Source organism: Poecilia reticulata, chromosome 9 (genome assembly GCF_904066995.2).
Source record: "Poecilia reticulata chromosome 9, P_reticulata-male-v2, whole genome shotgun sequence".
Lineage (NCBI taxonomy): Eukaryota > Metazoa > Chordata > Actinopteri > Cyprinodontiformes > Poeciliidae > Poecilia > Poecilia reticulata.
Genome location: NC_088838.1, coordinates 29,350,333 through 29,374,121, shown reverse-complemented (window position 1 = coordinate 29,374,121; position 23,789 = coordinate 29,350,333). Strand labels below are relative to the sequence as shown.

Here is a 23,789-nt window from a genome sequence, read left to right as displayed (position 1 = left end):
ATCAGCAAAGAAATTATGGGGTTGCCAAAAAAGGAGGGAATAAAGTATTTAGTTAAAGCATCAGATTGTCAATTTAAAATCTAGTTTCTGTGAGTTGGAATTTTTAATCTGTAACTCAGCAATTAATTTGGGTTAATTAGGATATACGACTAAGACATGCTGAATGAATGTGTGTTAGTGGATGTCCAGCTACAACATAAGCAACACGCATCAAACAGACTGCATAGCCTGGGTTGAGCAGGTCAGGGATAATTCTGCAGATCAGGCTTAGGCAGTGAAAACGATAAAAATAAAAACTAGATATCAGAATACCAATTAGGTCTATAATCAAAAACTGAAAAAGAAGCTGCCCAATTAACCTGCCATAACACAAGAGACAACAACAGCAAAAGCAAAAGAGGCATAAACCAGCGGTTCCAACTCCAGTCCCCAGAGTTACTGCCTTTCAGGTTTTAGGTTTATCCCTTCAGCAAATCTGAATACAATGATTGGTTCGGAGTGACATCTCCTGAGGCTTATGACTAGTGAGGCACTGATTTTGATTTGCTTTCAATGCATAGAAGAAGAGCATCTGTTGCCCATGCATCAGTCAGTCAATGCAACACAATGTCACCAGCGTTGAGGCACATCTCTTCACGCATAAATTTAGCAGCCTTAACATAAAAGTGTTGAAATCTCAAATTTATAAAATAGTGATGTGGACAAATTGATTTTCGTTGTTTGTACATATTTTACTCCTCACAATGACAGATGTAAATTAAAGTGGGGATAGGTGCTCAGAAAACTTTTTAGAGTTTAAGGAATGAGACTGCGACTGAGTTTCATTATTCACAGTGACAATAAGATTGTGCAAACTGTTAAATCACAGTCCAGTGGTCCAATAGAAACCTTTTAAATGCCAAACTACATGTCAGTCTAGTTGATAGTATGTTAAGTGAACAATAGTCACATATTTGCTAGATGGAGTGAAACAGTATAAAGAGCAACTAATAGTTTGCATCTGTAATTCTTCCAGATTTTGTTTTATTTAGCATTTTCAAAGTAATATGGATGTTATGTTAACTCAAAGCTCAACAAAAATAATTTATTGAACAGACAAATTAATTAACTATCCACATCAATAAATAAGTCAATCAACTAACCAGCTACCCAAACCAGTCAGCCTGAGAGTGAACCAAACCACCTACTAACCAACCAACCAGTCAAACTACCAGTTTATCAAATTCCCAATCAACCAAAGCACCAACCAGCCAAGCAAACCTCCAGTCAATTAAATTACCTAGAAAGACACCAACTCACCAACCAAAGTACATACCAAGCAAATTTCAAAGCTTTAACAATGCATTCTTAACATTTGCGATATCTAAAATATATTGATGTTTTGTGTTCTAGTTGACATACACCATGTAACATAATTTTATTTGTCATTTATATAAAGTGTACAAGAATGTGTCACATCTCTTAACGGCGAAGTAATGGTGTCAGTAATATATAGCAAATGCTATATATCTCCTTGATCAACAATAATGTCTGTCCAACTTGCATCTATGCTCAGTGAGCTTGCAGCTGTAAATAATTAATCTTGTTATGATAGGAATGGACAATTAGCAGGGAAAGCAGTGGTGCAGTTCTTTCCTACAGATCTTACTCTAAGCTTTTTAAGCTGTTGAGTCTGAATCTTCCTTCAGTCAACATCACAGCATCACTAAGTTCACTGCCACTGAGAACCTAAACAAGTAGAAATCCCTAAAACATAGCAAAACAAAACAAACAAAAAATAACTTTTCCTTGTGCAACAGAGATCATTGCCAATTATCATTATGAACATATTGTTATTGCAACTACTAAAAACTGAAAATGAACCAACATAATGATGACACATACTATTATAATGGCCTTCATGACTGGATATTGCTTTTGTACCACACCGTCATCCTGTTTTGGAGAAGCTGGACCTTTTAAGTGGTTCAGCTGGACTTTTTTTTGGAGTCCATTTGAAACACTCACAATGTTTCAAAGAAACATTAGAGAACAGCAGGGTAGACTATAGTCCTGGTATTATTAATATCAGCTCTCTGAAGTTCTAATAAATTCTAAAGTGTAGATATGTGCTTTTAAGATCAAAGCTTTGCAAAGATGAAACTTCTGAAATGTACTTGTGAAAATGACTAACAAGTTAGATTGCAGATCTCAAAGGGGTTGTGCTTGGTATGCCTTCTTCCTTTCATTTATCATCAAACTGTTTTTAGTTAGCCACAGTCCTTTGCTCAGGTGAAACTATGTGACAGAATAAATTCACAAGCCCTGACAGTATTTTCCTGAGGCAGTTGCTAAGATACTAATGTTCTCCATGAATTGACTCATTATGTGAGGCAACAGTTTCACGAGGTAGAGTCAAGCTCTTTGCTTCTCTTGCAGAGAAATTTCGCCTGGGTATCATCTAACGAGAACTGTCAGAAGTAGCAGTAAAGAGAGGCAGCCGCATGCAAGACTATAATTACCAAAGGGAAGCTCATAACTCAAATCAAAGGTGATCGGTCAACATTCCCAGAAACAACTTAATTTTGAAAGGCACCACACTAATTGCCACCTCGAACGTCAGTCATTAAACACCTTTCAACCAGCCCACATGCAATCATCTTCCTGCTGCCTCCCATCTGTGATGTCAGCTTCGGTTTTGCGAACTTTTTTATTGGAGTCGATTAATGTTCATGTGGCATCAAGTTGAACTTTTACATCTCCCAGTGGCCTGCGACGGGTATATCTCTGCTAAGAAAGAAGCCACAATTCTCTCTGCATCTCTGGATGAGCTCTCTATCAGGCCCTCATCTTTTCTCCCCATCTTTGTACGTTTTTCAGAGGTGATGTCGGGTTCAAACACAAGTGCGTTCCTCAGGTGGTCACACTGAGGGCAGAGTGGCTAAAGCACATTGACTCAAGAAATTCCGACTAATTTCTGTACTGTAGATGTAAAAGCATTAGTTATGGTTGTGTACTTACATCCAGATCACACAGGACACTTGTTGGTAATACTATAACTTCTTGTTTTTAAGAAGCACATCAAATAAAGCAAAATATCGTGCAGATATTATGTGCCATGCAGTGCCTGAACCAACAGGTTTCCATGACAACTAGACCAGCAACAGGTTCCCTGATAAGTTGTCAGCGAGAGACAAGAAACTAACCACTTGTACTGCCTGTTTCACTGACATTGGGTTAAAATTTTATCACAGGCTTTGACATGTGGCATGTTTTCGGCATGGAGTTAGATTTCTGTGAGTGTGGGTTGTTTGAGTGTCTCAGAAAAAGTATATATTTGCTGAATTGCATTATATGAATAAATATTTGAAAAGAAACCAGATTATTATAGATTGGATGGGATTGTATATGGTACAACTAAATTGGATTGTTTTTTGTGTAAACAAAGAAATAACTTTTTAAACAAGTTGGCTTTGTATTATTAGAAACTAAAATTAACTTCACAAAACTTTCCGGAGGACTTAATGTTGCAAATATAAAAGGTGAAATAAACCATTTGCATGATTTATTTAAAACAATAAGAAATGAAAATAGTTCCTTATGAGTAGGACTTTTACTGTTTTTACTGTTGTTTTTCTTTTTTTCCCCTCACAGCTCATCGCTTCTCTTAAACTCATCTTTATAACATTAAAGAACACAAAAAGGCTGGTGGCATTTTTACCCCAAGTTTTCCATCTCATGTGGGAATATTTCACTGCAGATATTTCCAGTGGTGCATCTGTTGGTACAGAAATTATGTTTGAAGTTTCATGTTTTTGATGTTTACATTTCCTTAGAGACAATGCCGTGGGAGCAGAAATAATGACACAAAAACACTTCAAATTGAAAGTTGCTCACAGAAATATGCATTAATAGTGGCTAGAAGGTCAGAGGCAATTTTTAGAGGAGGACATTTTAACAAGAACTTAACCACGCAGAAACTGATGCTTCTGCTTAAAAGTTTCTAGGATACATTTTAATACATTTTCTAAAAAAGAACCTTTAGTTATGCATAAGTGCACGTAGAACAAAAGCTGGTATTTCTGCTGCTTTCCTTCCAGATCAATAAACACATATATTTTTTTGTTTCTTTCTGAAGAACAACTTGAGGAGGATAAATTGCACAGTAACGGAGGTAATGTATAGTCACTTAAACTCAAAAACACTCATTTTGGCTTTCCACTTTTAAATCTTTTACTGCTTGTCATCTTTTTTCATTTCAGTGAACATGAAGTTTCAATCACAGGTTGCTTGATGTTCACTCATGCAGCTTTGTCCTGCTCTGTTTTTATGTTTTATTCTATCGCTCCATCCACTTCTGCTGAATAGTGCGTCCATCACCACATTTTTTAAACACAGCGGCTCTACTAATATGGAGACATATGGCAACAGTAACGTCAACGCTCCAGTAGCAAAACTGATCATTTCATTTGCTACAAAACATCCGCTTGCTGCCTGCGCTGCACAGAAACATTGCTCTTTCTGTCCAATTAAGAGACATCACAATCTGCCGCACTTAAGTAAATGTAAACACCTGCTTAGATATCATCATGTGGTTATATGCAGAGATGTTCACTCAAGTTACACTAAAAGTCTCAAGCAGTATGATCGTATTAGAACCACAAAGACCTGTGGTTCTCCCACAGGTCTGTTGAGTTTAGTGTAAATAAGCAAGCAACTTAAAATTTAGTTTACTGCCATGTGAATGTATCACAGCAGTTCATTCTCTTAGGTTGTGTTTAAACAGACCTCTTCCCTAATAGTGATTCCATTGCAGACTGCAAGCAATGGAAGTTCTTAATACTCACTCTGATTTTTATGGAAAACTTGAAATAACATAAGCATATTTGACTAACTGGTTAGCATTAACTGGATAATAATTAACCTATTGTATATTTAAATTCAAAACCTTTAAACTTTTTTACACTTGTCACAGTACAACCACAAACTGCAATGTATTTAACAGGGATTTTAAAGGATTGACAAAAACAAGGCAGTGGACTATAAATGTGCAAGGAAAATAATCGCTTGGGGTTTCATATAAAAATCTATAAGCATTTATTAAATGCTTCAAATGTTTGTAAGGAAACATTAGTGAACCAACCTCATCATGAAAACCAAAGACACTGATCATGCTGGCAATCCAGTATTTATGGAAGAGAAGAAAGCGCAATAAAAAGTCAAATTTTAAGTTTGAAGAGTGAGAAAACCATGAAGTTACTTTGGTCAAAAACCCCCATAAATTTAGCTTCCGCTAGAACAATAAACTAACCACCGAAAACATGCAGGACAATGGATCTGGATGATCAAGACTTAGAACTACTGGTTTAAATCAAAGCATAACTCATGTGTTGGAATGGCCCAGTCAATGTCCTACCCTAAATCCATTTGAAACTCTGTAGGAAGACCTGTAAAGAAGAAGCATGGACATAAACTTCAGTTTTTAGATGTACAATGATGGCTGCAGACACATATTCAAAATACAAAGTCTTTAAAACCAAGCCTTTCTTTCTTTTGACATTAGCTAGGTTATGTTTTGGTATTCTATAAAATACAAAATGAATAAACTACATTAAAGTCTCTCATAATTAGAGATATGAAAAAGTTCAACTATGGAAAGTTTTTTAAAGCACTGTTCATTTAAACCCTTTAAACATTTTCTTTTTGTATATGCCACAACTAGATGTTTTGTAATATCCTTTTTAACAGGGAGCCAAGCAAAACAGGAGTGGTCCATCCAGTGGCCCACCTCTGAATCTGGAAAGGAAAACACTCCAGTGTGCCAGCCAGAGGCCAGTCAGTGGATTCGTTTCCAGCTCTCCCAAAGCCCCAAAGTTCAGTCCAAGTACAACCAGCACATGTGCCACAGTCCACAAGCCCTGGCGCCTACTTTCTACGCAGATCGGCTTACTGTTGAAAACCCCGCCACAGGACTCTTCCCTTCCTTTGACTCTGGTCACCGTTCCCTGCCCCCATCACCTCGTCAAAGGCATTTTGGTCACACACCTCCTCGGACTCCTTTGGTGGTCAACACCATGACTCCACCAGGTACTCCCCCCATGAGACGAAGGAACAAAGTGAAGGCCCCTGGAACGCCACCGCCGCCAAGCCGCAAGCTCATCTATCTGCTGCCTGGCTTCACGGCGTTGCATCGGAGCAAATCCCATGAGTTCCAGCTGGGGAACCGCTTGGATGACGCTCAAACGCCAAAGTAAGTGTTAACTCCACTGTGTAATTTAAATTATTTAAATATTTTTGCATTGAAATGGAATTTTCTTAAGAAATTCTTGATTCTTTTTGTTGTGGTAATGAAGCTTTGCGACTAATTTATTTGCTTCTTGTCCCTTAATCTGGTGTCTCAAACACAATGTCTTAAGGTATCAGTGGTCAGCTGGTTTAGAAAACCTTCAGAGATTGTGACTCACTCTGATCCAAGTTTCTCAAAAGAAAAATTGGACTTTAACTTTCCTTTTAGCGGCGTTGCTAGAACATAATCTTTTAACTGACCTCAATCAGATTAATTCCTCGGAGGATATCATTGGCCATAAAGGAGCTCTGGCCTGTCAGAAGAGATAAGGGGCTTAGTTCCTGACTCGCCACCCCTATGTCTGGTGCTATGTTGATCAGATTTGGCCATGAACACGGTCCTCTACTACTAGGTAATCAGGAACCAGAGTCTGCCTCAGGAGAGCTGCTCTCATTTTGATAATGCCATTACAGTAGATGACATTGCCCTATCGCTGCTACACTTGGTAGGTTCCCGTTTGAGAGCTGTCCAGTGTTTTTCGATGGCCATCTGGGTTATATTTGTTTTATGCCTGGTTGCTCATAGGGTTTCATCGACATTTGTTGGTGGCTCTCGGTGTGTATGTGCATCTGCAACCAGTGGATCATAGCTGCAGTGAATAGGCTCAAACGGCATTAGAGAATTGATTACCGGTCCCTGAGCGTTGATAGACTGCAGGCGGCATGTTGAGCCTCTCTAATCAATGGCCTGTGTGTGCCTGGAAATGTTGCATCTTATTGCGAAAGGGCAGATATGCTGGCTTTTCTGATAGCCAAGTATCTCTGGTAATACATCATAATTGGTTGGAGATCATTGCTGGCAAGCGTCACGTTGGTTTTTCACTTCTGGCATGAGCCACTCGCTTGGTTTATATGTGAATGTGCAAAAGAACTGGCTTCATTGCAAAGTTGGCATCTGTTTTTCTCTTCTTAATTCAAATACATCATCAGAAGGAAAATTTTGCTTTTTTTCTTACTACATGCAAATATTTTCCTGAGGAACTATCTCAGATATGAGGAAAATATTAATTAAATGTCTGCAGTTTGGGTTTTCCCTGTTCTTTCCTTACTAGGATATTGCAGCCTTATGAAATCTGGATTCTAATAAGCTCACACCGCTCCGTCTGTCCTCGGTTTCTTGAGCTTAATTGCTTGGCACTGTGGCCAGGACACCATAACATGGATTACCCCCTGACCCCGAGAGGCCTCTTTCTCGCTTTATCTTAATGAGATATGGTCTAATATCTCATTATCACTGCATAATATACCAGTCCTGAATGTCCAACGCTGCTCAGCATATGTTCTTGAGTGAAAAAATGGTTAACTTTTTTTTCCACCAACGGATAAATGTCACTGCAAAACTAATATCTGCCTGTAGTGTTCCTTTTGCCTTAGAAACACTAAAGTATATAAGAAGAAAATGAAGATATAACGAAGAATTCAAACACTAATAAACCTCACTTATTAACAAGTTGAACTACCAACTGTGTGGTGAAAGTGCTTTGTAAGCTTCTGATAGATTAATTCACTGTTAAATTTAGACCAGCTGTAGATAAACCTAAAAAAAAAACTGTTTTCTTGTACATAATTTTAGGGCATACCTCAACAGATTTATGAAAGGAAGTCAATCTCCATAAACATGACTCAGTTACACCATTTCTATTTGAAGGAATTGTCTAAAATCTAGCAGAAAAGTACCTAAAGGTAAACTTCTTAATTTAGACAAAGTTTATGAACTGAGATCATTTGGTAATTAATATTGATCTAAAACATAAATATTTTAGTCAGAATAAACATAAAAATGTGACAAAAAGGTTTATGTCTTTTCATACAGTGTATGTAAATATCTGTATGTGTATCAGATTATATTTTTTTTTCACTAATAAAAAGCTTGATAAAATTAGGAACTCATTCTTTTTAATCTTTCTAATGCAAGAATAAATGCAATAGCATAATGCACACCCTTTAAAGTTTGTTCTGCTTTGACAATATATTTGCAGGGATTGCAAAACTTATGATTTTTAATCAGAATAATTTATCCCAGATATTTGGCAACAAACATTCCTACATGGAAATATTAGCTCTATTTGGATCTGTAGTCCAGTTATTGAAGATAATCAGAATAGACATTTCATGGAGGAAATACAAATCAGCTTATGCACTAATTCATTCTTCATGTATTTGGGTTAGAGCTTCTTCAATAATATTTCTAATATTTATCTTTCAATTAGCTGCCCTGGGATTTTTATCTCAACTCAATGAACCTCAGTTTCACTGCCTAAAAATTGTCTCTTATGGTTCTTTTGAGTCGCACCAGTTTTGGCGGTCTGCTCGTCAGACCCCTGTCTTCTGCTCCATGGCTTTGTGATTTCTGGTTTAATGTGTTTGTCTCTGAGGTAATGTTTTCCTTTCAGGTTCCAGTGAACCACAGAATGGTTTTCACTCTTCCACGCTGAATCTCTATTTATTTCCGCCTCTTAGAAATATCGTATTCAGTATTAGCAGACCTATGAAAGTCTCATCCTGAGATGAAACCGCTACCGATTTTGAAAGTCATAACGCAGAAGAGATGGCAAACTTTTTTGTCTGTGTGCTGGAATTAGAAACCTTGTTTTGTTCCTCACCACCTGTCGAGAGCACATTGAAATTTATTCAGTTTTGTTTTGAGTTAATTCACTCCTTTGTCTCCTGACAAACATATTTAGTTTTGTGTTTCTCCCTGAATGCTCCACTCTCCCTCTCTCCAATCTCCACATTTGTCATTTCCTGCTGTGTACATGGGCCAATTTTTGAGTGCTGTCAGCTTCATAAGTGATAGAGCAGAAAGCTTTACAGACAATTAAATGAGGTTGTAATTGAAAGATTAGCAGATATTGTCACAAAGATGCTCAATTAAAATTAAAACATTACTTAGCGGGAACAATTAAAGAAGATGAATGCAGTTTTATAAATTGGCTATTCGTGTTCGTGTTGATCTTTTTTTTTTAACAGCAAAAGCAAATTATGTTTCTCATTTAGAGCATAAAAACGAGTAATTTCAGATTCATTAACATGCAGCATATTGGCTTATTTAATTTAATTTGGTTACATCTGCTGTTAAGCATACTGTGTTGAAAAAATATTTTGATGCTTTGGTGAATTGGTACGTTTCCTTGTAAAGAAGAACTCTATTTTATGGTAGTTTCATTTTATTGAGGAGAGAGAATATGAATCCTCCATCTTTTTGTATGCCGTATTTGTCACATGTGTGATGAACGATCATTAAAGCAACAGGCTGAGGAATAATGCTTCCACCAATCGTTGGGGGATTGTGGTGATTTGCTCTTAGCATTTCTGCTCCTCCAAACATGATTTGTTGGGTTGACACCAAATATCTCACCTACGAGCTTATCTGACCACAGCCCTTTCTCCCCGTCTTCATCCGATTCCTTTAGAAGTTTACTGGTAAACCTAAAACATGCCTTCTATGGCACTTCTGCAAAATATCAGTCATTGTCTATGTTACCAGTGGTTTTATTGTTGATCCCAATTGCCTTCAGATCCTGAATAACCACATTACGTCTTGATGATGATCTTCATCACAAGCCAAGATGATGTTGAACAACAATTCGAACTTCCTTACTAAGATTGTTGTGGATGCTCTCATTGACTTTTTATGACAAGCAAGTGATTCTGTGGACAGCTGAGCTTTATTACACATAATATCAGGTAAAACTGTAAATGATTGAATTTAATCAGTGTGTCACATTAGAGCATAACTTTTCTGTGGACAGGAAATACATTTTTCTCTCAAAGAAAGGAAGCAGTTTTTGAACAGAGCTGGCTTATCGAGGTCACAGACAGCGCTTGTTACAAAAGCAATCAAGAAACTTCCGCCATTTTTAAATTGTGTTTGTGGGAGCATTTTGGGAACTTTGAAAAAAAGAGGGACAGACTGGAAAAAAAAACAATCTGTAAACAATTTGAGTACCACAACTCACTAAATGCTGCAATACTGCATAGTCGGCAGCTGTTCATGACCTATTTGTTAGTAATAAAGGAATATTTCACAGTGTTTCAATAAATCTTGACTGCATCGCATCATCTTTTGCTCACAACACTGAAACACTGATCAAACTTGAATGGAGAGAAAAAACCGAATAAAAACAAATTTGAAAAAAAAGATATTCATGAAAATGTTTTGTAGAAAAAAAACACAGCAATTTTAGTGTTTTCAATTAAAATTTAAAATTACGTCAAACATTATTTAAAAAATAAGTTTGGTTTTATTTTCCATAGAAAAAATAACAAAATAATTTTAAAAACTGCATATTTTCAACAATTTTTAACAGCACACAAAGTTTATACTCGTAACACCATGCAGGGAAGGTAAAGAATGATTTTCACTTTTTAAAGTTTTCATGTTGGAGTACAATAAAAGAGGAATAACTGTCTTGTATTCTATAATGTATTATCAGTTTAAATGTTTTTTAATTTCATGCTAATTGCCCCAACACCATTTCAATCACCATTTTTAGAAGTGAAACAACAAATGCACTTTGGTAATGTTGTACCCTATGTGTCTCTGCTTTTAATTTTTCAGCATCCCTCCGTCTCTCTTTGTGCCCTTTTCAAAGTGGAGAGGCTATTTGGGCTGAAGTGTCAATAAATAAACCTCATTGTCTATGGTAATGAGTAGTAACATGCATTTGTGGAAAAGGCCAAGTGAGTTTTCAGTCTGTCACAGTCCCACTAGACACGTCACACCAAGATCACTCTGGAAAGTGGGCGTTTTTGTTTTTCCCCTGCCTCTTGTCTTGCTTTCCTTCAGTAGGAATGGTAATATCGTATAGTTAATGCCACCTTATGAGACTTTCACAGCATTTTGAATGTTAAGCACTTTCTTATTGAATTGGATGTTTGCTAATAAATCACATGGTGCCGGGGGTTGGCATGATTCACTCTCTTCTTCTCTCTGGGTAATTCTACCACGCAACACTCAGGGGAAGCAAATTTGCATTCCTTCCATGACTAATTTAGCTGTTTGCTTTCACTGCACTGGTGTACACATCATATATTTCTCTACCCCTTCCCTTTCCCCTTTTGCTCTCTATTTCCTTCTCTTTTTGACTTCACCCCTCTCATCATGCATCTCTTTGAGAACCTATCAATGCGTTATTTTACAGTCATTCCTGATTTTTATATTTTCTTCAAAAGATTTTGGTTCATCGGTGTAGGAAATTAAACCAAAATAGTCTTAATGATGAAGTTTTAAACGTCACAAATAGCGAATTCAAAGCAAGTTCTATATATAAATACAAGTCTTAATTCCATAGATATAAAATAATTCCTTCCTCAGAGAAAAGATGCTTATTTTATCCTTAATTTCAGACGGGGTTAAGGTCAAATTGTTTCAATTTAAGATGAAAATCTATTTCAAAATACTCTGAGATGAGATGCTTTTCAACTCCTATTGGTTGGACCCAGTATTGACTGTTATGGTACAAGAGTTGGAACCTCAATGTGCTAGGCCTGTTGTAGTCTAGCCCCAAAATAGCTACCTGTTGCTAGGTTATATTGCTGACTCCCTTCCCTTATTGCCCAACACTAAAGGCAATTCAGTGTTGTTACAACTTAAAAACGTTTGTTCCTCTCTCCTTTTTTGATCTCAGTTACCAGAATCCCACTTTTGTAAAACTACCAGAATGACTTCTGAGACATGATACTAACATACCCTTGGATGTTTGGTTTAATCTCAGCTTTAAACTGCAACATTTATGCTGCAAAGCACAAAGATAATTAGAACACTTGCCTCTAAGGGAAAGTTGAAAACCAAGTTTTGAGTCAAACATAAAAATTTTTATTGCTGCATTATGTTCGACCAAACTTTCTTGAGCTTTTCCGTTTTTTATTTATATGGGAGGTTGTGTCTGTGCTGATTCTCTTCGCAAACTTTTTCTGAAGTTTTAATTGGTCAACCATTTCCTGAACTAACTGAAATGGCCGTCGGTGCACAACATCAGAACTGTTGAGCTACCTGGAGACATGCTTAGTGGTTCAAAGGTCTGGAACGGAGCTAATCTCATAATATAGATTGCTGTAGTTTCTATGGTTACCTGTAGTTTTTTTTCTTTATATAGCTTGTGCACTGATTTAAAACAGGAATTATACTGTTGACTGGAGCTTTGCTTGAGGTGTCCAACATGGGATTAGACAGTAATACCCAAAAGTAAGTTTTCCAAATTTAACACAAGAAAATACCTGCAGTATTTACCTGAAAATAAAAAAAATATTTACACATGTTTTCAGATAATCAAAATTTTATATATTAGACAAGGAGGGAAAACCACTTGAAAAAGCAGTTTTCAAATAATAATTTCATTTATTAAAGGAAAAACCTGTCCAAACCAATCCGGCTCTATTTAAAAGAGTAATTGCCCCCTAAATATAATGGTTGTGCCAATCCTGGTGAAAAGAACCTGAAGTGTTTCCAGAAGCTTTCATTAAGTCTTTGACATCTCTGTGGAAACATTTTGTCCCATACTTTTTTCTATTTTTTATTTTTTTTGCAGATTCAATTCTGTGACATTGAAGGGATCTGAGTACAAATGACCTACTGAGATTTAGGTACAGACCCATTTGAAAAATGTCAATATTTTTGAGAAAGTACATTTCACTAAAGAAAACACATTCGATATATTAATAATTCAGAGACTGATGTTTTCAAGCCTTTATTTGTGGTAATTATGATGAAAGTGCATCTACAGTGCTTTAGATGTTTTATATCAGAGTCACGAGCCTCTGGATGTGTCGTCAATGGGCTGATTGACACGTTTTTTTTTTTTACGCAGACCATTCCTTTAAACATTCACCACTGCTTCACGTTTTTTTTTGTTTTTAGATAAATGATCGTAATGTTATTTACTGTTTCAAAGCAGAATGATGTGGTGATTTTTGAGATCTTGTAGCCTACTTCATGATGTCAGATAGGTTCTATTTAAAATACGTTTTTAATTCAGATGGACTTAGGCCTGAATGTGACAAGAAAAGTTGTGGTTAATAACAGTAAACGAATAATTTGATTACCACAAAAGGCCTATTGGTTTGGTTAACTTACTTCCCTTTTCTGTTTCCTTATGTTATATTTGTCTTCAGGAATTATTTTATAAGAAGTAACTGAAATGAATCTAATCATTGTCTCATAGGCTGATCTATGATTTTTTTGGCATGTTAACAGCCTATTACAAAGCTGTGGTCTCTAAGTGATACACCCAGAACACACACATAGCCACACTGACCCTGAGAGACATTAGAGGTGAGGGACATTCTCAGTCTAAGTATACTTCCCAAAGCCGTGCCTCTGCAAAGAGAAAAACAGCAAAAGATGGGAGTTATTTTTTCTCCCCAGGGAAAGGCTCATCCATGTTAATCAGGGTTTTGGCCCTTGTGCCATTAATGATAATTCAGGTTAGAGGAGATGTCTACACCAGGCCGTGAGCAGCCAAACGCTACCGGCCCTCCTTTCCATCCATTTACTCATATACTGGCAGTAAAGAGTGCTCAGCCCTACCTCCCTCGACGGTCGGCCTAGAAATTGGAGTCATGATTATGAATTTATATGAGTGTTTAAGTGTAGGGGTTAGGCTCAAATGCCACAGTTACTGGTGGAAAATGGATTTATTAGGCAGATGGTTTTCCTGCAGTGATTTGTGAACGAGCCGGGAGCTTGTTGGGGTAAATGTTGTGGTGAGAGCTTTCTAGAAAGCTTCTCAGCTGAGATTACTGCAAAAAAAAAAAAAAAAAAAAATCGGATATTTGAGAAATTGCCATCTTCATTCACAATGGGCATAAGACGTTTTATTAAATTTTGGGGAAATCAGGTTTTGCCTTTATTCAATCTTGATGTAGCTAATATAGAAAACGAATTTCCTGACATGATCATTAACGTTTCATTTCTAGCGTAAGTTGCAGGAAGATGGGAAACATTACCTTGACAGATACAACTCAAAGATGTTCAAGACAAATTCAAAGTTAGCTGATGTATTACAAAGTAGGAGTCTGACTGTTTTACTACCCAGCATCCATAAGGAGTGTTATTACAACCATTTATCTTTCCAGCCGTCAAGTAGAGCCTTTCATCCCAGTGTTTCTCTCTGATGTTCAAGTCACGACTGATAATATCAGCTTCAGATCCGATATTGTTCCTGCACCCCCTTCCTCCTTTTGGGTGTGCTGTCATTTACTGCTCTGCCTGTGCTTTAAAACTACCACTTAACCCACAAAGCTGCGGGGTCAGATAGCTGTTCTCACACCGAGCGTCGACGCTTTAATGCCCGGATTAGAGAGTTTAAGGTTTGAGCAATGGTTTCATTTTGTCTGAATAGAGAAAATAGATTTTGAATCAATTGAATACTGGGAAAAATATGCACAAGTACAAGCACAAACAGAGAAAGAGGGAGAGAGCCTCACAGGCATGCATGCAAGAGATAAGAAAAGGAGGCTGGTGGGTTTTTAAAATCCTCAACATTTTGGAGCACAGATTACTCAGTCCCTTCTTTTGTATGATGTTGTGCAGTTCAGCTCACAGACAAGAGCACAAACTATATATGGGCACATCTAGAGCACATAGCAAATATGAAGTTTCTCAGCACAACCCATAACAATCAGCTTCCCATTTCATTGAGGAGAAATTCCAGAAAGTCCAATTTTCTTTAAGCTTGTATTGGTTCGTTGGAGTTTAGCAGGCAGTCATTTATGCACAGCTCTGTTAAGCAAGCTGCTTCAGTCAAGTTGAAGGCTGGACTTAGAAACACCATGATGTTTTCATTTTACAGCCATACGGCTATAGAATTGCAATCATGTTTGGGTTCATCGTCCTGTTTATCGCCTGGCCTCACATTTGATATACTTTAGTATTCAGAAGGGTCAGAGTTGACTCAAAAACTGGGGGATGCCCAGTTTCTGTGGGTGCAAAGCTGATATGCTTGGTTTTCTTTAAACACTGTGTTATGTTGTGACTTTATTATTTAAAATAATAAGGTTTGCAGAGTCTGAGAGAAATGCTTGAGTGTTTTGCATTTTCTCCAAGCGCTATACATTTTAAACCTGGTTTATTGTGCTCGGATGTTCAGTCCTGCATACGCTGGCTTTGTTTTAACATATTTGTTTTTTCACTGTGGACTGATAGATTTCACAGATGGTCAAAGGATCTTTTTACCCAAACCACATTTCCTGATTTCTAACATCATTGCTTGTTTCTGTCCTTCTTGGTGTTCAGTTAAATGCATCTAAATAACAGTACAATGACAGCAGTGCTTTCACATCTTATGGCTCTGTGACTTTTTTGACAACAAATAGATAGTGTGCAACAAATAGATCTCAAACCATACTTGACCGAAATGGCCAATATCTCAGAGTTTGCACTAATTTACTATTGATTAAACACAATAAACATCTAAATAAATAAAATTAGCTGTAGTTTTAATTTTATTCCTATGCTTTAAGTGAACCGTCTCTCCAAAGACAAAACTACTGCGAAAGCATTGAAGACATTGATTTCAGGGGTTTAAGTGTTCTGAAACCTAACAGAAAAGTTTAACTGTTTGTCAGCAACACCAGGATATAATTGCCTTCAGTGTCGGCTTATATAGGTGGTGACAAATGATGCTGGAGCCTGTTTGTATTCCAAAGCTATGAAGACAGTTTTTCTATTCATAACAAATGCTGTGGTAACAAATGACGTAACTTTAGTGGAAATTATCCAAAAGACGGATGCCAGGGAAATTTCATGACTGCAATTTGCAGTCTGAGTTTCGGTTCATCCTGTTCTGAGGCGTCATTAATCATTGCTTTGTCACCCTTATCATTTTTACACAGAAGCTTTTGTTAAATAAACAATGTGTCTTAAAACAGCAAATTTTCAGACATAGCAGGTTTTCCTGAGACACTCCCAAGTGGATTCCCGTAAAGAAAAGAGTCAGCGTTTCTGTTTTGATTTGAATTACTCACTACTTCATAAGTTTAAAAAATTGCCTTCTTTTTCAGAACAAGATAGTCATGCTGACACACACAAAAAGTTTAAGCAATTCCCTGCATCATTTATAAGTGTATTAAGTTTATCTAAGATGTTTTGAACTACTGGATATTGGTGCTCTTTGTCAGATTTATTGGTATATTTAATATTTTTAGGCTTAAAATGATGCAAATTGTGATTCCTGAAACAAATATAAACACATTCAATAAAATTCAATCATGCACAGTGAAAAGAAGGTACACCCTCTAAGTATATTTTTAAAAGTGAAAGTCTTCTCACTTTGCTAGACTTGGCTCTTATGGAGCCCCAGCGAGTCATGCAGAGCTTAGCAGTGGACAGATATGAGCTCTTATTGGTGTCCTGGCTGACGTCACAAGAGGAGAGAAGCTCAGTTCTCGTTGAGAAGTTAAAGTAAGTAGTTAAAGTGAGCACTTCCTATATTAAAAGATTGGGTGGTGACTTATCTGTTGCTTCTTATACGTATGTGGTGCTTCATCTCTGTCGCCCTTTTAGCAACACAGCGCAGATGTAGGACTTACAGGAAATGTTATCTTTGCTTCAAAGAATAGTGGGCTGGGAGAAATATATCTAGGTTTTTCGTCATTCCACAGAGCCCATTAAATAGGAATAAGTTAGCTGTGGTCAATCAGGTATCAAAGTGGGAGGGAAAAGTGTGGTGTGGATCTTAATTCAAGCACTTTTACTTGGCCTAACTGCCTTCAAAATTCACCGAATTAGAAGTGTAATCCACTGTCATGCAACTGCATTTTAAAGACTTCACTAGTGACCAAAAGGCATCATGAAAACAAAGGAATGCACCAGGAAGGACAGGGAGAAAAGTTTAAAGCAGGATTAATTCATCAAACAAAATTCCAAGGTTTAGGCATCTAATGGAGTCATTCAAAGGTGGGATAATAAACAAAACTAAACTAGATATCTAGATCTAGTGTTTGCTCGTCTATCTAAACTTACAGGCCATGCAAGGAGATTAGAGAAGCAGCCAAGAAGCTCCCTTTAGGAATGCTGCAAAAACTCCCCATTAGCAAAAAAAGTCAAGAACACGACGCAGTAAACAAGTGAACAAAAATGATCTGGTCAACTGACACCAAAGCTGAACTTTCTGACCCTTATGCAATCATGTGGAGAAAAACACTCCATCCCTGAACACACCACCCAAACAATAAAACACGGCGAAGGCATAATCATGCTTTGGCGATGAAAAATTGTCAGATGTTGGAGTCGGCAATAGATTCGGGAATGGGACAGAGATTCTCATCATCATTATTATTGCTAGGCTTCAGTCAGCCTCTGTGAGGGTCTTAATTTTAATCCTCTGGCTCAGTGGAGGTTATATTTTACCACATATGTTTCAGCTACAACTCTCTGGATCTTTTCAGGAACTAAAACTGTATCGCATTTCATCCAACCACCACAGGTTAACAATCCTGCCACATCAAAAGCCAGTTTACTTTTGCCATCTGTGATTACCTGACGCCATTTTTATTTTTCTTGCATTGTCAAAGTCTTTTGAAGCTCCAGTCGCGACCATGTCTGTAACATTTTTCTTCATCACTTCGTATCTATGCTATATTGGTGTTAATTTAACACACAAAATGCAAATATAATACATTAAAGTTTCTGAACAACAGAGAACCTTATAATACGTTTAAAAAAAAGACGACTGAACGTTTTGGACTCCAGTACAAACAATAAGAGAACTGTTCTTTGAAAAGGTTTGACATGACATCTTTGTCTTTTTCCATGAACCCAAACAGTCTGATTCTCAGACTGATAACATTGTAAGGACAAAAAGCTTCCAGTAAAAAACAAGTGTTCCTCATTCCTTCAAATGACAACTCTACCACCGTTTTAACTAGACAGCCAATCCTGTGTAGGTTTGGACTAACCCAGCTTTGGGGAAAATGTCACAGGCCTGCTTTCCTGTCAGGTTATTACTCTCCTGGTCATTTTTTTCCAGTTCTCAACAACTCAAATCCTCGAACTGTAGATAAGCAAAACAAGTCTTGCTTATCTAGGCATTCCTGTCCTCTGCCCACTCGTTCTTTCTCATATTTTCCTTTGCTCAAACTGCACGAAACTTTCTCAGTGGCGTCTTTCTTCCTCTTTTCACTTGTCTTGGGTGTTGTCTTGCATTTTTGACTCAGTGTTCATCATTTAGTCCTAACGACATGCACTGAGAGCTGTGTCCCCTGCCTGGCCCCTGACAGCACACTGACATCAATCCATATCTCAGGAGACGGTAGGCATAGTTTAAAAGGGAAAGCCCTTTTTGCACCATTTTTATTTGAGAAGACTGTCCACAGTTGTTGAGCAGCTGTGTTTCATGGTTGCACATTCATTTTTCATCTATGCTGCTCTCCTGCTCTTTTATTCTGCACAAATTTAAAGATGTATTCCTATCAGTCATAGTTTACATGTTACTGCATTATGTACTGTCATTACTTTCATCGTTTTTAATAATTTTAGAAACATTTCAATAGATAAATAAAGCTGACTCAAACCACTCTATTTGAGATTAAAGTATAAACTTAGACAACACTAGCAAAGGGACACAAATTGTTTTTCACTTTCCTAAATACAGTAACTTTTCATTTACTTTTAAATTCTAGTTTTCTCTTCCAGATCAGCTTGATTGACCTGCAGATATTTTTCACTTTGCATTTGATTATTTGACAGCCTACTTTCTCACCTAGCAGTCTTTGAAAACGTATCCTTCCCTCCTGAACTTTTTCCACATTTTGTTACATTATATTACAGAAGAACAAAAATAACTTCTCTTACAGAAATCTTATAGGCCTGTTATGGCCTTACTTAATATTTGCTTCACTTAAAAAATATACACAAGCAGCACAGATGCGCCTTGAAAGGACAGTTTGGAAACAATCTAGAAATTGTGGACATCGTGCTGCACATTACGTATGGAATATATTTGCTTGGGGATTCTTTTGTTTGAATTTCTACATTAATGTGATGTGATAAGACACCTCTGATGTTGTCTGTGGCTCCTGATTGGTGTAACAGCTCATGTCCTGGTTGCACCTGAATGGACTTTCCCATGGCGTTACACTTTTGATGTGAATTAATATTCAAATTATTTGAGAAATGAATTATAAGCTTTTCATTATTTGGATATCACAATTATTAAAATAAAGAGAAAGAAGCAGCATGCAATGGGTCTGTATGCATTCTTTCATTTGAAATAAGTCACTTTTATAAATCCATGTTTTGATGACGTTATAATATTTTGAGATATATCATTATTTATCCTCCAACTTCATAACTTCTGTGTACATTACATGCCTTGATGTTTGTGGGAATATATTACAATACTTAGACATTAGCATGCAAATTACCACTTTAAAATTGCACATTGTATAATTTGAAAATATATACAACAATATAACTTACTTGCTTGGTACATATCTAAATTAGTGTCTCTGCAAAGAGCCTTGAAAAAATAAGCATGTTTGTAGTTTCACTTCAGAAACCTCACCTTGCCTGTAAATTAGGTTTGGCAGTGGCTCCACAACGCTGCCTCAGGACTAAGGATAAAACGGCAACTTGCCAGACTGCCAGCTTTTATTCAGTCCAGGTTTGATGCTGCAAACTTCTGAAAGCAAGGAACACCTGGTTTTGGATACGACTCCTCAAAGGGCTCCCAGTAATCCTCTGTTGTAATCATTATTCCAGCCAGCTTTATTTCATTTTTCCCCCCACCAAGTTTATTAAAACAGCACTGAGCAGTGGCTGCCAGAGATATTGTTCCGTAGTCCCATTTGCATAAAAAGCAACAGGGTGCCATATGGGTCTCTGCAGAGCTGTCTTGGATTTTTCTATAAGGACAAAAAAAAAGTGGACTTATTTTGCTGTAGACAGACTTCTGCATGTAATTCACTTGAGATGGCCAAGAGTGTTAATTAGAGCTCAGTCGAACTCTAGAAACACAGCATTAGTGTTGAGATGCACCTTGTGTCTTTCATATGTTGTTTTATAAAATTCATCATGAACCTTCTTGTGTGATCAACCCTGATGTGTCAGAAGGTAAAGGGAAAGAATCATTTGAAGGATCACTGTGCCTCTGCTCTCACCTCTGTCCTTGATCAAATGGAACTTTTACTTGAAGGTGTCACTGTAATTAGAGTCTCTGCAAGTGTGGGGAAAGTGGATATGGAGCGAGTGGGCGGATGAATACGTGTGCGCATGAATGTCAGGCTTCTTTTTTTTTTTTTTTTTTAATTGCCTGCATATTGTGAAGTGCAAATCTCATCCTTCAGGAGCATAAACAGTCAAGAAAATCTGTAAAAGAAAAATCTTTGCACCTGCTTTATTGGTATTGCAAAATGTGAAAACAAAATCATGGCTAACAGCATTTTGGTGCCGGCATGATTAACTTTTCTAGATTTTCTTTTCTTATTAAACTCTGCCTCTCGCCAAAATTAGAAAAACAGCATCTTCTTTATTATGACTTACGATCTCTGCTAGAAAAGTTTGAGCAAGTCTAAAGCTGCTTTTTTCGCATATTTCAAATTTTCAGGAGTTGACCAGCTGTAACCTAGAAGAAGCTTAACCCAAAAAGCACAGCTCTCCTCTGGACATTTATTCCAACCCTACGTCATGTCAGACATTTTTGACACATTTTTGACACATTTTTGACAGGCAATTTCATGTCAGGCCTTCTTGCCTTTGACCACAAATCAAGGTACAAGTGTTTGAGAGAAGTTTTTACTACAAGTTTAGGTCAATTCAAGTCTTGTCTGAATTCTTGCTGTCAAAGCACAAGTACTTTAGGGCCAAATCTAAGTCAAGTTGTCTAAATCAGAACTACTAGGGCCGATTTTCAAATATTTAAGGGTCAAAACCAAGGCTTTCACATTTCAAGACCTTCTTCCCAAGTCCAAGTCAAGCTTTCAATCTGAGTCCCAGTCAAGTTTGTAATATTTCACCCAATTAAAAACACTTGCTGTCAAGTCTCAGGTCTTTGAGGGAAAACTCTTACTCTAACCCCATTAAGTCTCAATTCTCAGAAGAACAAGTTTAAATGAAGGTTCAAGTGTTTCACCATGAGACTCATTTTTTTCTCAGGGGAAAGTTTCAAATCCTTGTGGCAAAAGTCAAAGTAAATTATTTTCCCATCAGACACAGTCACGTTACAAGTTTTGCTATCTGCAAGATACTGAATAAATCTATTCTATTCCAGTCACAAACATCAGTTTTTAGATCTGTGACCTGAAGTCCAACTCGTCTTTAGGGAGCAAACCTACTAATAAACTTGGTAGCTGCTAGTAATTCTACCTGCTATACATCTACCTGCATTTGTTTGATTTGGGCCTGGAACCTACAGGGGAAACAACAGGAGGAGAAAAACTATGCCAGAAAACTACGCTGCTCCCCTTGGGGATTAATTGCACTTTCAGAGTGAAGCTCTAAGTAAAGTGTGACTATTTTTGCGACTTTGTTGCAACTTGAGTCTCTAACTCTGACAGCAGGTGAGATAATCCCTATTAGATTTATTTCAGTGGCACTAAAATACACTTTTCCACTCCTTTTTACCAGAAACTTAGCACTACAAGGCAATAAAAGCCATAAAAACATCAGTGATTTCCATTTGTGAGTGACGCATCATTACATTCAGTCCTACACTACATCAAAAGACAACTGAACTATTCACACCTTCACTGATTTCTCGCAACTCTTGGGAATTCACCCACCTTTCTCTTCACATGCCTTTCATGTATTATTTAAGTTTCTCTTTCCCTGAACTTTTTTTCATTTGCTGAACCTGAATAAAAGCCTTAGCGGGTCTGAAGCTGAAAGTCCCCCATCCCCGACCCCCTTCTCCGCCTGCCTACACAGACAGACGTTTTCAGAACCAAAAGTGGGAATCCTCTGCCTTCTCCTCACATTCATTTTCACATTCTCCTCCCCTTACTGCACATCCACAAATTATTCGGGGAAAGGATAAAAGCGCGCATGCGAGCAAATGAATGGCTTGATTTAGATTCAAATTGCATAAAGTGAGCTAATCGGAATAACTGACAAAAGCTCTATGACGAAGAAGTGATAACCTGCAGGCTGCTTCCTTATTGCAGGAGATGGGACTGAAGTGCTGGGCTGGTGTACAGGTCTAATTGCATGACTCAGTGAAGGGGTAAAATGACTGACATTTAAGGAAAGATTTCTTTGAGATTCAACACTTAATGACTTTTACTTTGCATGATAAATCAGAACTCACAGCCTTCTTCTTTTTCTACTTTTTAAAAGTCAAATTTTCAGTTCAACTTTTCTCTCAGCCTCTTTTCACTACACTTTTAAGGAAACCTATTTTGTCTTTTATACAAGCTAACTGCATTTGTCTATCTTCTGCTTTCTTGTTTAGAAGTCCTCTTTATCCTGTTTAGCTCTTTTTCAAGGATTTTTTAAATGTAGGAGTTATTTATGTCCCCTTTGACTTTAGTGACAATGTTATTCCATCATAATGAGAAAAGTGTAATATTGCAATTCTGCAGTTTATGTTGTTTACCATATCACAACAGAAATAATCTCAGTGAGATACAACAAAAGAAAATAGTTGAAATTTTAACCCAATCGCCGTCAATCTTATTTAATTTAATTCAGTTTATTTCTATAGCATCAAATCAGAACCAGTGGCTTCTCAAGCTACGACACAAAAGTGATTCCAACTTTATCCCTTATCTGAAATATTGCAGTCAAGGTCAGTTCAACATTAAATTTGTTTAAAAGTTTTCTATCTAGAAGTCCAGCAGAGTGGATCAAGGGTTTGACTTGCAGCGTATCCAACTATGTGGAATCAGTAGACTAAGAACTGCATCACCTTTGCTTCAACCCCTCATACTGAGCATGCATTTAGCGAAAGCAGTACGGAAAATTATTTCCCTTTAATAGAAAGAAACCTCCAGCTGAATCCATCTCAATGTGAGCGGCCATCTTCCATAACTGAGGTTTGAGAATAGAGAAAAAATAAGAAAACACAGCGGAAGACTTTTAACTGCTTTATTTTTTTTTAACTTTCTGATAGTAACATATTAACAGTGATGCACCACTAAGGGGATTCATATTTTGAATTCACTCTCCCCTCTAGGTTTTACCTATTCTAATGGTTTTATTAAACAACTTTGGCAAAATAATAATAATAATAACAAAACACTGTGCCATTGCACATTAAAAGACAAATAAATACAAAATAAAATTTTGTTTATACAGTTGTACAACATGAGTAAATCTACTTCCTGTTGTTGCTTGTAAACAACAAAAGGAAATAGGATTAAGGGACAAACAGAAGTTGAGTAAGTAGTCTCAACTAAGGCAAAAAAAAAAAAAAGAGACGAAGACACAGTGACATCACAGGGTGAAAAGTTCTATGTGATTGAAAATTTGCTCTTCTAATTCACTGAGAGCTAATTAACAACATGCGGATTATTTTTCTAATGAAGGA

General features: G+C 37.1%; 1 protein-coding gene across 3 annotated transcripts in view; it reads left to right on the top strand.

The window, feature by feature from the left end:
• Window positions 1–23,789, top strand: part of ksr2 (kinase suppressor of ras 2) — a 107,124-nt gene that overhangs the window by 22,567 nt on the left and 60,768 nt on the right. For 2 of the 3 annotated variants that reach the window (XM_008417882.3, XM_008417880.2), the window contains exons 4-5: window positions 4,118–4,153; window positions 5,728–6,229. In XM_008417882.3, the coding sequence (XP_008416104.2) occupies window positions 4,118–4,153; window positions 5,728–6,229 (538 nt within the window). The remainder of the gene's footprint in view (window positions 1–4,117; window positions 4,154–5,727; window positions 6,230–23,789) is intronic. The other variant, XM_008417883.2, reaches the window with a different exon arrangement.